At 35.8% G+C, this 14,476-nt stretch overlaps 1 protein-coding gene across 1 annotated transcript; it reads left to right on the forward strand.

The window, feature by feature from the left end:
* Positions 1-11,302: 11,302 nt before the first annotated feature.
* LOC145164082 (uncharacterized) lies at positions 11,303-14,060 on the forward strand. The gene is made up of 5 exons (XM_079082805.1): positions 11,303-11,399; positions 11,446-12,195; positions 12,283-12,665; positions 12,846-13,004; positions 13,743-14,060. The coding sequence occupies exons 1-5, from the start codon at positions 11,303-11,305 to the stop codon at positions 14,058-14,060; spliced, it is 1,707 nt and encodes a 568-aa protein (XP_078938931.1).
* Positions 14,061-14,476: the final 416 nt, after the last annotated feature.

Consider the following 14,476-nt stretch of genomic DNA (forward strand, 5'->3'; position numbering starts at 1 on the left):
TGAATCTTTGATACACTTTGTTTTCGACATACGCTCTGACTCGTTCAACAACTATTGCCAACAAGCGAAGGTGTAAGGAAGGACTAATAGAGGTACTAGCGAATGGGAAGAGAATGATTGAGTGATGAAATAATGAATGGAAAGCGACTGTCTCACTTAAAAGTATTCATTTTTATTAACGAAGGAGTAGTGAAACTCTACTTATTTATTTAGCTGAGTAGGGAAGGTCTAATCTCAGACCCTTTGCAAAAGTAATCGTTATCAATAGCGAAGGACTAACGATTGTAATATTTTTTCCTTTTTGTTTTTGAAAAATGAAAAACAGAAAAAGATTATCTTTATTTTTGTATTTATTTCTAAAAATCAAAAACCCAAAAGGATTTTTGTAATCTTATTCTTTATTTCATAAAATCAAAATCACAAAAAGATTTTTTTTTATTTTTGTCTTTTATTTCAGAAATTGAAAAATACAACATATGTTATTTGTAAGCATGCATATGTGAAGCTCAACAGGGATCAAGTAACATTCGTAACTCATAACTAGTTAAGTGTCCCAATCGGGTTTTAGGTATACCAATACATCTCTAGTAAAAAACAACTAGGATGTAGGTGTGTCGAAACTCTGTGTTTATGATCCTAAATCATTTTTCCATGATGAGGGTGATACCCAACAAGCCTTATACCTAAAGATTTGATGGTGAACAATTTTAATGTTCAATATTCTTACGAAAGCTTATGTTTCAATTTACCTTTTCAAATGTTCAAAATATAATTTTTATTTCTTATGAGTGATCTTAATGAAATGTGCTAATCCCAAGTGATTTCTTCCTAATAGATCCGATTCTTTAATTTTCTTTATGAAATGAGATTTCCGTATGAACATTTATTTCGATCTTAAGTCACTTAAATTTTTCCAAAGCTTACTTGTTGTTGATTACACTGATCACACAAGTATATTCTTACAATGATTCACACTTATGTTAAGTTGCGAACTTGATTGAAAATTAAGCCACCTTTGAAACTTGTTAAAAGAGGACCTTCGATACTTTTCTATAAGTATTCGATTGTAGTTCACAGGAAATGACACAATCAATTTGATATCTCTCTTGAGGTCGAAGGAAGAGTATCTTTGTCTAGGATCTTACATCCATTTTATCAAAGTTTCTTTGATATCACAATGTCCAAAATTTTCTTATTTTGATTATATCTTTTCTTTTGGATCACATTTGCATTGAAATCCTGAAAGTTTTGGGTATTACCAACCAATACCAAGATTTCTCAAAGTGTTGCTTACGATTTCATTTATTATTCCCATAAGTGAATGAGGCCCAACCTTAAATGATGAAGATTGGTTCCCGGTCACTAATGAAGCTTATTGACTGTTCAGTTCTATTGGTAATGACAAAGTAGCTGTTGGATGTAACATTCCAGTTGCTGTATTATGGCTCGAGAAAAGTGTTCATTACTTTTACATGTGACAGATGGGGTGATGTCGCTTCAGTTACTTACTTTATAAAACGTGCCATTTACTTATTGGATCGTGGTTTGAATTTGAATTTGACGTTGGTATTTACACAAGAACACTACCCCTATTTTGCGCTCAAAGTCAAAATTCTCTCTTGATTATCATGTCTACAAACAACATAGTTATCGATCAATTCAACACAATTGAAGACAATTTTTATGTGCCAAATATGAAGGTTTAATCCAAAAATGTATGGTTTAATCTTGTGATCGAATATTACCCTGAAGAGTTGAAGACCCTCATTCAGTGTATGAATGATTCATCTATCGCACACTTTTTAATTGATTCCTTTTCCATTCCAATGAAGTAGTTATCACTTGCTGGTTCTACGCCCATGTACAACAAGTCGGCGGAGATCATAACATTGCAGATGGATTCTAAAAAGAACAAGAGATTGAACAAGAAGCAATTCACCCAAATTCTTCAACTACCGTCAGAAGGTTAGTTTTGGGCCCCTAAGAATGAACAGGTACTCCAAATGTTCAATGAGATGGATTATCAACCTCCAATTTCACTTGTGAGTAGCTTCAAAAAGTCCAGTCTAGCAGGGGTACGAAATTTTTTCTTTGGAATCAAACTTCGATGTTTGACTGGAAGGAGTTTTGGTCTCGCCAATGCAAAAATCAAATTCTATTCAGTTATCGATGGTCTCTATTATAGTATCAATGTTAACAATGCTTCAATGTTGTGGGCTGAGTTTGCTTCATCGGTTAAGCACACAAAGAAGACAACTGAGATATCCAGTGCTCGATTTTCAAGTCTCATTTTACATGAAGTTAACAGTCAGGTAGGTATTCTAGTTCCTGAAGATGTTGAGGTTACCCAATTCACTCATCTTCACATTCCCACGTCTGCAATTGATGATCCAACTATTATTCATGCTGTTGGACGAATTCCTGATGCCGCACTCAATTTGGTGTCTCTATCGAATTTTTTATTGTAGAATAAAAACGCCCTATGGATTCTACTTCTTCCGGTGCTATTCCAAAGAGGGTGACACATAAAGCCATATAAGGAACATCCACATATTATTAAGCTGTCAAGAAGAAGTCGAAATCGAAACCAAAAGTTGTGAATGAAAAAGATGTTACAACAAAATCTGTCTCTGAAAAGTTCAGGAAAAGTGGTTGTAAGAGGGTTGCAAAAGAGGTAACTGAGAAGCCAGGTAAAGGTGGTTTTGAGATGGAAGTCCCAAATGTTTCTAAGGAAGTTGCAAAAGAAGTTGTTAAATAAGTATTTGTTCATGAGATTGTTGTCAAGAAGTTAAAGAAATTGAAGACGAAGTCGAAGTCTTTAGGAGTTGTGATTAAAGATGTAACTATGGAAGAAGCATAGAAGAGGAGAAAAAGGAAAGCTATTGGTGTATTGAACTGATTTAAGAATCTTAAGGGTATGAATGACAAAGAGTCTTCTACAAAAGCTACGACAAGAACACGTACTTTTGAGGCTGACTGTGATAACAAAGAAACTGAAGATGCAGTTTTTGGGGATGACGGTCTCACTTTTTATGATTCAACTAGAAAGGATGCCACTGTCGAATCGAATATCGAGGACACAAGTATTCCTGATGTCACTGTAAACACATCTAATAAGGATACAAACATTACTTTTATTTAACCAATTATTACTTCGATCACAGAAGAGACTACAGTCACACCACCCGAAGGTCCTATTTCCAAGTCCAATGTGGAGGAGGGTAGGTCTTCAAACATCACTGAGAACTTATCTAATAAGCACTCACATGTTACCATGGGTGAAGGGAATTCAACATCAGTCATCGACACTTCAATTGTTCCACCACCACCACCACATTCGTCGCCACCACAAACTTCTACTATCATACCCACAATCGTTCCTGTTATTTCTCCTACTTTTCAAGTTGTCATGAATGAACCTATCACTACCTTATTCTCTTCTCAATCAATAGATCAAGAACCACCAAATATCAAAGAAGATGAAATGGTTGAATTTGTTGAGCTTGAGTTTAATCTTGAGGAAGAGGATGTAGATGAAAACAAAATTATGTACGGGAAACAATACAAGATTCTAAATTCCAAACTCTACACCATTCTACAATTTCTCAATGATAATGCTGGGAAATCCTTTGTGAGTGGTAAATAGATTGAATTTTTACTCAAGTATAAAGAGTCAAGGATGAAATTTTTGATTACTTCTTCTATTACAAGGTTAGAAGAACGTATGGCTGCTTAATCAAATTCTTACAAGCATGAAGTAAAAATTTTCAGAATATTTCTTGTGAGCGGCATGAAATTTTTGAGAAGCTTGTGCATTCTTCGCAAGAGTCCATAGAAACGAAGCTTAAAATTTTGTTGATTAGTTTGCCAAGGAGGTACAAAAGTTGGATAAGTTTTATGAAGGCATTATAGATAAAGTTGATGTTCTGATGGGAGAAACTCGAACCATGATAGAAGATGTTCAAGATTTTTGAAAAAGAATATGCAAAAGGTTTAAAAGAGAAAAAGGAATCTGATGGTAAGGTATTCACAAGCATTGAGAACCCACTTACTAGATTTCATGAAAGCTTGTCAAAGTTTGATTTTTCATCAACTACTTCGATCTATCAAGAGAAAATTTATTCAGTGGTTTCGTCAGTGGAGTCTTGCTTCAAAACAAAACTTGCTCCAATTTTAGATCTTGTTCTTCGATTACCAACAAATGATCCACGTCTATCTACAAATGTGTCACAAGGGAAGAAAGGGGGGTTGGTTCATCGAAAGACAACAGGGAAGATAAATGGAAAATAGTTGGGAAGTTAATCTCTACTCAGATTCTAACTTCTCTACCAATGAAAACTATAATGAAAACTTCAATGACTACTTCTAGTCCAAATTGCAAAGTCGATTTATCCAAGATACAGTCAAAGAAAGGGTTAAACATTAGCTAGGGAGGCTCAAGTTCTTCAACAACCATATGTGTTACAACTTCTGATCATAAAGATAAAGGAAATGGTGTTCATTTTTAACCAACAGCTAAAGAGAAGAAGAAGCTACAAGATCTTGATATGGAAAGATTAAGGGAGCTGGATAGCATAATAAGGTTAAGAGCGAATGATCCACAAAGTCTTAACAAGCGTGGTCGCAACAAAGATTGGTGTTATGAAATGATCGAAAGCGTAACTTTTGGAAAAGTAGATGATTTCGATAAAAGGCCAAAGAAAAGATATACTACTGAAGATTCAGATTTTAATCAACTAGACTTTCCAATCAATCATTCAATGTTTATCTTTTCTCAGTTCAAGACTGCTAAGAATTATAAGGATCCTGATGAGTTCAAGAAGTTGAAAATTTGTTTTCATGTTGTGCATGGGAAGAATGAAGAAGATGTGTGGTCCTTGGTGAAGATCATCGAGATTGTATCAATTACTATTGATGCTCTGTTTGAAGGAGATTTGTAATGTTATCGATACAGTGGTTGTCTAGGGAAACACTGTATTATTTGATTTCACCATTTCTGATTTTTCATTGATGAATCTTAATGATCTTATTACGATTACAAAGATCTTAGGTGATTTGTGCAAATCTCAAATTCAAGACCAAGCTTCGTACATTATTGGGTATGCACAGATCAAAATCTATGTGGGCTATTATTATGCTAATCTGGTATTAATAGATATTGATCTCTCCATTGTTATTAACAAGAAGTCAAAGGTTCCTAAGGCGATTTTTTATAGGAAAAATCAATATTATTATTATGAATATGGACAAATAATTCATCAACCTTTGGGTGTTGTTTTCCAAGGCAAGAATTCAAAAGGGGGGAAAAGGTTTTTATTTCGTACAGATGATTTTGAAAGATATAGTGACCAACATCTTTCAAGTATCCTTCTTTACATCAACAACTGTCATAAGAATTTTAATGAAGACAGCAGATATAAGGAAGATCATCTTTTGGTACATGCCTTAAAGTTTGTGTATGGTACTAATTAGAAATGTGTGATGTCATAATATAGATCATATTTTTTTATTTATTAAACAAAAAATCAAATATAAGAATCAAAATCACATAAAGGGAAAGTAGGTTGTGTCTTTCTTATATTAATCATTTCCTTCCACAAACAATCACCAAGATAGATAAGGACTAGTTCATTATCTTTGCTTATGTTAACAGTAATCATTGCCAAATTCTCTTCACAGTCTTCAACTATACAATTACCACCAGCTCCAACCTATACCAAAAACCAATAAATGATCAACTCAACTCAACAAGTCAACAAAATCTTCCTAAACAACATAAAGATTTGAAAACAAAAGCTTTATGCATCATACCATGTGGTAATCCAATTTCCAGAATCCTGCACACTGATCAAATTAAATTTCATTATATTTTAAGCATATACATAATTAATAGATTATTGAAAAAGATTGTGTACCTTTCTATGACGACCACATAATTCTATTCTTTTTGAATTCCTCTAATTAGTTCGCCTACCTACTGTGAAAAAAAGGTATTAATTTTTGTAGTTTGGAAGTATGATTCCTTAGAAGAACATTACCTTCGGGATTAGAAAATCCACCGCATCTACTGTTAGTGTTAAGGGTTTTCATGTAACATGATTTGATCCATTTTGGGTACTTGTATGCAATCACATGTGATTCGAATTTTATCTCTGTTATGTATCTACACAATGCGAAATCTGGAAATTAGTGTAGACACATGTTCATAAAAATATTCTATTTTTTAGTTCTTATCTACCTACAAATAATTTTTTCATGTCAAGAGATGTAAAGAACAATCCATAAAACCATACCAAGATAATCACTTACATGAATATAGCCAATCATCGATAATTTCTTTCGGGTGTAATGTATGAATGGAATAAAGGTTCGAATTGAATCATCTGGAAAATTATATTTAGAAACTGGTTGAAATTCAAGGAATCAACAAGATCACGTTCTTTTTCGTCCTAGTGAATTGCAATTTATTCATTGTTTCTAGATTATATGTTGTTATCTAAGCAATTATAGAAGATATTGATTACTCCACTCTTGAACCACTAATCAGAGTCATATATAGCAAGAGGAAGAGAACTTTGAATTGATATGACAAATAAGGATGGGTCACGATGGAGCAGTTTGTTGTTTATAATGATGAAAATGGTATTTAATGCAAGAAGTTAAACTCAAAATTCGCTTCGGTGAAGGTGAAACAGAGGTCGACGACGGAATTTTGAGTGTGACAGGTCAGACCTTCCACATATCTGATCCGGATTCCAGTGCCTTCCCTCCATCGTTGATCAAGAAGTTCTGAGTGCATTCTGAAGAGCTTTCAGATCCACATCAAGGGACACCACGATTCACGGTGTTGGTTCAATCTAACAAGTAGTGTTACCTAATCTAAGTGAAGAGATGATTGGACGATACCAACCGCTAAGGTTAGTACTAAAGAGAAATTTAGGTTAAACTGATAGTAAGGAATACAATGAAGTAAGTGAAGTATCAATACAAGATTTTGATTTAAAGGAAAGAAATGTTAAATATTTCATACTGTAAGAAGATAGGATTAAAGTGATGTGGGACCTAGTGTGGAGGATCGGGCACTTGCGTTCCTAGCGGCCCACGATCGTGTGACTAAAGGGGCTTCACGGAAATGGCCATAACTGTGACAACTGTCAAATTCAGGTCATTCTCGGACTCATGCATCTTTATAAAAACCATTCATGCACAACATACCATGACCTAGTAGTATAGATTAGGTCAAAGTCTTGCATAAACTAGGATCCAACTAAGATCTAGGACTGATATACTTGACACTTACAATTCTAGTAAGTTGCTCAACTACAATAGGAAATGCCAATGCGATAAATTGAATGAAACTTTCAAGCTTTGTTATAATTGGAAAAAGGGTGTAAAACCCTAAAAATAAATTAAAGTATTCTAATTATACTTCATTATGATGATAAATATCAAACAATATTCCAAAACCCTAAAAGAGTTAAAAATCCAAATTTGTAAATTATAAAGCTTAAAAACTTTATAAAATTTGGCTAAAAACTCTCTAATATCAAATTTTTATTAATCAAATGATGAATTATGTTCAATAAAATAGAAATTAAATTATCAAATATTAATCATAATTTATTAGTTAAAAACAAGATTTTTAAATAAATCAAATTTGCTTAAGAAATATTTTTATAAAAGTTAGGGTTTTTATAAAAATGTTGGAGGGAGTTTTATAAAATTTGAAATTAGGAGAGAGGAGGCCTAACCCACTCAATGGCTGGCCATCTCCCCTCTCCCCATGCTCTCTATTCCCAAAAACTCCATCATTAGGCTCATTCCCCCACTCCACCTCTTCTCTCTTCACTCTCTCTTCACTTCCACTCACAAGCTCTCCTCTCTCTCTCTAACCCACGAAAATCCTCTCATTCTCAGCCACAGTTTCGAAAATTTGAAGGCTTGGAGTGCTCTTACTTCCTTCAAGATCAAAACCAAGGTAAACAACAACATCTTCTTCCATGGTTTCAAGTTCTACTTCTTCATCTTCTTAGTTTTCTTTTCTTTTTCGGATTCTATGCCTTTCCATGGCCAGAAATCTTTATTTTCCCCTTGTGGTTTGTAGATTCTCACCATAACACAATGCATGTGTTTGAAATGGTGAAAATCCGGGATCAAACCCATGCAAGGAGTGAAAATGATGCATGCATGTTCATATGACTTCAAAAACTAGTGTTACATCTTCTTCTCCATTTCTTTGGTGTTCTTGCATGATTAAAAGCATTTACAACATTTATAGAACATCTTGGATGCTCATTCACTCCATGCATGTGCTAGAAATCGGACCTTAACAAAGGCATGCATGGTGTTCTTGTTAAATGTCCTAAAAATGCACTCAAGCAAACATGCAATCTGCCAGAATACTTTGTTCAACTTTGAACGGCCATAACTCGGTCATTTCTTAACCAAATCCCGATATTCGTTTTGTACTGGATAGTTCCATGGGTTAACTTTCAAACCCAACTGGTCTCACTGTAAAATATTAAATATCCGATTTTTGGCAATTTTTACAAAATGGTTGCGCAAACAGCTCTTTTTCTATGATTACCATTTTTGTCTTGGATGAACAATGGCTTTAAACCCAACCATAAATCTGGGGAAAAATACCTTGGAAACTTAACATATCCAGTGAATGATGGTTAAAATTTCGTGGCTTAAAACCCTACTGATTGGGCTACACAAATTCATGAACTTTAGCCACCTTTACACCTCATGCATCATTGCATGCTACTTTTCTTAACTTGTTTGGGTTCAATACCCCTATTTCCCTTCCGAATAAATTCTGGATATTTTTCCTTTTGAAAGCCCTCACATGCATGTGATAATCTGTAAAATACCAAAAGCTTTTATTATTTCTTTGATTTCTTAAAATTATTGCTAGAAACCAAGGGCATAAATCACCTAAAATACTTCCATAGGTCTATAAATCCGGAATAAATTCATGGATGACCCTTATGGTGAATAATGACCCCTCACTAAATTTCATCAGTTTTTGTTGCTGTTTGATATGATTTCTGATTTTCTTTTTGTTTGGGTATAATAAATCACAAAACCACTTTAGAGAGTGAGAAAATTGTACCTAATAATTTTCGCATACCTTACCTGTGATGGGTGACTCAGAAAAAATAATTTCAACATTTTTCATCATGCCTTGCTATTTTTCCCAATTTTTGGTAATTATAATGGTCTAAAAATAGGAAAAATAGTTCTGATTATCCAAAATTCATGAAAATTTACCAGAACATCATGTTGAACAGTAGGAGGTTACATAAAAATTTTGAGGATTTTTCTCCACTGTAAACTATTTTTCCCTTAATTTCCAAAGTTAATCACACTTAAATACACATAAATACCCAAAACCAGAATTGACAATATGAAAACCACTTTTGGCATTTTTCCCAGGTTAATTGTACTGTAAATGATGTTACAAAAAATTTTGGTAATTTATTTTAACTGTTTAATATTTATTCTTCAATTAATGATTTTTTAGAGGAATAAAACAAGGAAAAATAGAAATACCCACTGAAAAATATGTTTTATATTTTTCCCAACCTAGGTATGTATAATAACAGCTAAATAAAAAGTTTGGGTAATTTTGGAAACTGTTTTCTATTTATTTCAATTTTTATTGAAATAAAGGCTCAAAAATCATAAAATATAATTAAACAGCTTGGAAATCCATTTTTATATTTTTCCCAGCTTAATATTGTGTAATAACAGTTAAATAAAAAGTTTGAGAATTTTTATCCTTTGAATGCTATTTTTCGTGAATTTATGTTGTAATAAGGATTTAAATTTGGAAAATTTATATTCCAATGTTGTAATTAATCGCACGATTTGTAGAATTGTATTATTCAGAAAAAGTGTAACCAATTGATACAAAATCAAATACTAAAATGTAAATTGGCATTTCACTATATGTATGATTTAGTATATTAGCATTAGATTCGACATGGAAACTCACTAGCGTGTGTTTGATGTCGTAGGATCCCGGTAGTAAGACGTTGGTGCATTCTGAAGCATTACTTGTATCTTCTCGAAACATTGTGAGTATTCACGCACTCCCCTATTTTCAGTTTTTATGTTTTGGGGTGGAAAAGCATGTCCAGAAAAACTATTATAATTGCATGTTGTATTTAAATTGAATTGTATCAAACATGATTGCTATTGTATTGCTATGTTTCTTTATGTATGTCTATGCAACACGGAACATGAGAACTTATCGTACTAAGGCCCTTCCCGTATCTCTAACCATTAACTCTTTGAGCCAATGGTCATTATGGATAGCGCTATTAGGAATTGACAACTCCTCACTCGCCCGAATCGCTGGAGTGCATGATACCATATTCATCTATGGAACGATAAGCATAGATCTCGATAGGGCTTCAGTCATAGGTTTGGTTGAGACTCATTGTTTGCTCATACACATACAAAACTCGATTCTCGTTATAGCAATAAACTTGTATTCTTTAATAGCAATCCACTTGGTTTATCATTCAAGCAATGTACTTGTATTACGAAAAGCTTTGTTTCAAGCTCGATTTTATATACTTGTGAACTCACCAACTATTTTCATAGTTGACGCTCGTTTTACATGCTTTTTCAGGAAATAATTAGTAAGTGGATGTAAAGATTCATCATCATAGAGCATGCTGCATCGTGTTGAAGCTATTATGAAGTTTTATTTTGAACAATGTTGTTTGGAAAACTTGTATTTTGTTTCTATTTAAGCTATGGGTTGTAAACTTTTAAATACTGCTATGGTGATGTATCTTTATCTTTTGCAATGAAACCGTTATCGCTGTCATACCTTGCGTTTCCGCTTTAGCGGGGTGTGACAATAACTTTGGCTACAGAGGGGGACTTACCCATTTTTGAGTCCAGAACTCGCTTTCTAAATTGGACTTATGGACATTTTTGTGTTTTTTGTGTTTTTTGAGTCCATAACTCGCTTTCTAAATTGGACTTTGTTTTTGGGTTTGTGTTTGGCCCATGTCTCTTTAGGGTTTCTTTTAAAATTCTGCTTCTTATTTAAGTCTTTCTGATGTAATCTGGATGGTCATTGATCAGTTTAAAGAACTTTCAATTTTCTCTTAAAATTTCATGTGTGTTTACCGAATTTTGAAGCCAATCCCACGGTATTCATAGAATCAACATGGTTTGGGCAAGATTATCCTGGGTATTCTACTAGAATCAACAGTTTTGATCTTTGGTCATTTGTTCGCTGCATCAGTTGGTATCAGAGCCGAATTCCTGGTTCAAAATGCCTCCAAGGAGAAACAGACCACCCTGTGATGTTCATGAACAGGAAACTAGAACAACGTTTTATGACACGGATGGAGGAGAGGATGGATCAAATGGTTGACCAGTTGACTAGTCGAATGGTTGAACTGATGAATTGAGGAGGAAACAGGTCTCAAACTCTGTTACAAGTGGAAGATGAAGAGTTTGGGAATCCGTTTGGTGATGGTGGCGGTTCGTCTTCAGATGAGAACCCGGTGAGGCAGACAAGGCATAATCGTGGGGCTGATAATAGGCGTTGGGAGGCCGGATTGAGAATTGATATACCAAAATTTGATGGGGTTAGTTTGAATCTGGAGGGGTTCATCGACTGGTTGGTAACAGTTGAAGAAGTGTTTGAGTTCAAAGAAGTTCCTGAAAACAAGAGAGTTCCGTTGATCGCTACCAGGCTACGTGGCAGGGCATCCGCATGGTGGCAACAGTTGAAACTGACTCGAGATAGACTCAGAAAATCAAAGGTTGTGACTTGGAGGAAGATGAAGAAGTGTTTGCGGTCCAACTTTTTGCCCCATAATTTTCAACGATTGATGTACCAACGCCTACAGAATCTGAAGCAGGGTCCGAAGTCAGTTGATGATTATACAACCGAGTTCTACCAATTAATCGCTCGAAATGATATTCAGGAGACAGAGGAACAACTTGTTGCTCGATATGTTGGAGGTTTACGGGTTCAGATCATGGACTCTGTTAATATGTTTGACTCGGTATCCATTTCTGGAGCACACCAACGAGCATTGGTTTTTGAGAAACAAAACCGCCGGGTGGGCGGTTCATCTTCGTCTGCCATTGTTGGAAGAAGTTCCGGGACGAGTGGTATACTACCCCGTGTTATGCCTAATGAACAGAGGCCAACAGGTACCAGTGTTGGACCAATCCCTAGGGGGACTGGTAGTAGTGGCTTAAAGTGTTTTAATTGTGGAGAGACGGGTCACTGACAATCAGAGTGCAAGAAGGCTGGTAAACGACACTTGTTTGCTGAGCCCGAAGATTGGCAAAATGATGATGTTGGTGAAAATTACGAAGATGCCCCGGTGTATGATGACGAGCCTCAATTCGAAGAAGAAGTTGTAACTGGAAATGTAGGAGTGAATTTGGTGGTGACACGCTCTTGTTATACACCGAAGGTTTTTGGTGATGACTGGCTCAAACATAACATCTTCAAGTCAACATGTACTATTTTGGGTAAGGTTTGTTCCTTCGTTATTGATTTAGGAAGTTGTGATAACCTGGTATCTGAAGAGGCGGTTCAAAAGTTGGCGTTGAAAACTGAAAATAGATCCAACCCTTACAAGCTACAATGGCTTAAGAAGGGTGGTGAGATAACTGTATCTAAATGAGTTCTTGTTCCATTTTCTGTTGGTACTACATATAAAGATGATGTTTGGTGTGATGTGGTTGTGATGGATGCTTGTCACTTATTGTTGGGTAGACCTTGGGAGTATGATCGTAATATAGATCATAACGGGAGATCCAATACTTATAGTTTCATGTTTGGTGGTGTGAAGATAACTTTAGTTCCCAGTAAGCCAAATGAGCCTGTTGCAAGAGCTTCGGGTACTCTGTTAACCCATACTCAGTTTGAAGAGGAGTTAGAGGCGGAAGGTGGAATTTTTGTGTTGATAGGGAAGGAGGTGACTAAGGAGGTTGAAGTTCCTGAGGCTATGGTTCCTTGACTTAAGGAATTTGATGATGTTTTCCCTAATGAATTACCTGATGGCCTGCCACCTTTACGTGACATCCAACACCATATTGATTTACAACCAGGAGCACAGTTGCCTAATAGGCCACATTATAGAATGAGTCCTCGGGAGCATGAAGAGTTGCGTCGACAGGTGGAGGAATTAATTTCAAAAGGTCATGTTCGGGAAAGCATGAGCCCGTGTGCTGTTCCTGCTTTGTTGACTCCTAAAAAGGATGGTAGTTGGCGTATGTGTGTTGATAGTCGTGCCATCAATAAGATCACAATGAGGTACAGATTTCCAATTCCTCGACTTGCTGACTTGCTTGACCAGATCAGTGGTGCCACTATCTTTACCAAACTGGACTTAAAGAGTGGGTACTACCAGATTCGACTTAGACCGGGTGATGAATGGAAAACTGCCTTCAAGACTCGTGAAGGATTGTATGAGTGGTTGGTGATGCCTTTTGGTTTATCAAATGCTCCTAGTACATTCATGCGTGTGATGAACCAATTGTTCAGGCCCTTTATTGGTAAATTTGTAGTCGTCTATTTTGATGACATACTTATTTACAGTGCTACTCCTGAAGAGCACGTCATCCATGTGCGACAGGTCTTGACCTTACTTCGCAGGGATAGTTTGTATGCAGCTATGAAGAAGTGTGTGTTCATGGTCCCAAAAGTCTTGTTCTTGGGTTAAGTTGTTTCTGGTGAAGGAATACAGGTGGACGAATCTAAGTTGGCATCCGTAAAACAATGGCCAACTCCAAATACCATCACTAAAGTACGAAGCTTCCATGGTCTTGCCTCTTTCTATAGGCGTTTTATTCCAAACTTCAGTTCCCTTATGGCACCTGTGACTGATTGTATGAAAGGGAAGGCCTTTACTTGGACAGAGGCGGCAGAATCGGCTTTCCAGCTGGTTAAAGTGAAGCTTACCTCAGTACCGATTCTTGTATTACCAGATTTTTCTCAAGTTTTTGAATTACACACGGATGCTTCAAAGGTTGGAGTTGAAGCAGTTCTAAGTCAAGGGGGATGACCGGTTTCCTATTTCAGTGAGAAGTTGACGGGGCCAAAGCTGCGTTATAGCACTTATGATGTTGAATTCTATGCAGTGGTCCAAGCTATAAAGCATTGGCGTCACTACCTGTTTCATAAAGAGTTTGTTTTGTTTACAGATCATGATTCTCTAAGGCACATCCGAAGTCAAGATAAGGTGTCCCATAAGCATGGGCGGTGGATGGCATTCTTGGAAAACTTCACTTTTGTTGTGAAGCACAAGTCTGGAGTGTCGAATCGGGTGGCAGATGCTTTGAGCAGAAGAAGTAATTTGCTAGTTTCCCTCAGGGTTGGTGTGCCAGTGTTGGATGTCCTCATGGAGCAGTTAGCTGTTGATCCTTACTTTTCTGTTATTCTGCAGGATATACAATCTGGGCGGAGGTCTGATTTTCTAGT

The sequence above is a fragment of the Lactuca virosa genome, chromosome 3 (genome assembly GCF_052849685.1).
Source record: "Lactuca virosa cultivar CGN04683 chromosome 3, Lactuca_virosa_CGN04683_v6, whole genome shotgun sequence".
NCBI lineage: Eukaryota > Viridiplantae > Streptophyta > Magnoliopsida > Asterales > Asteraceae > Lactuca > Lactuca virosa.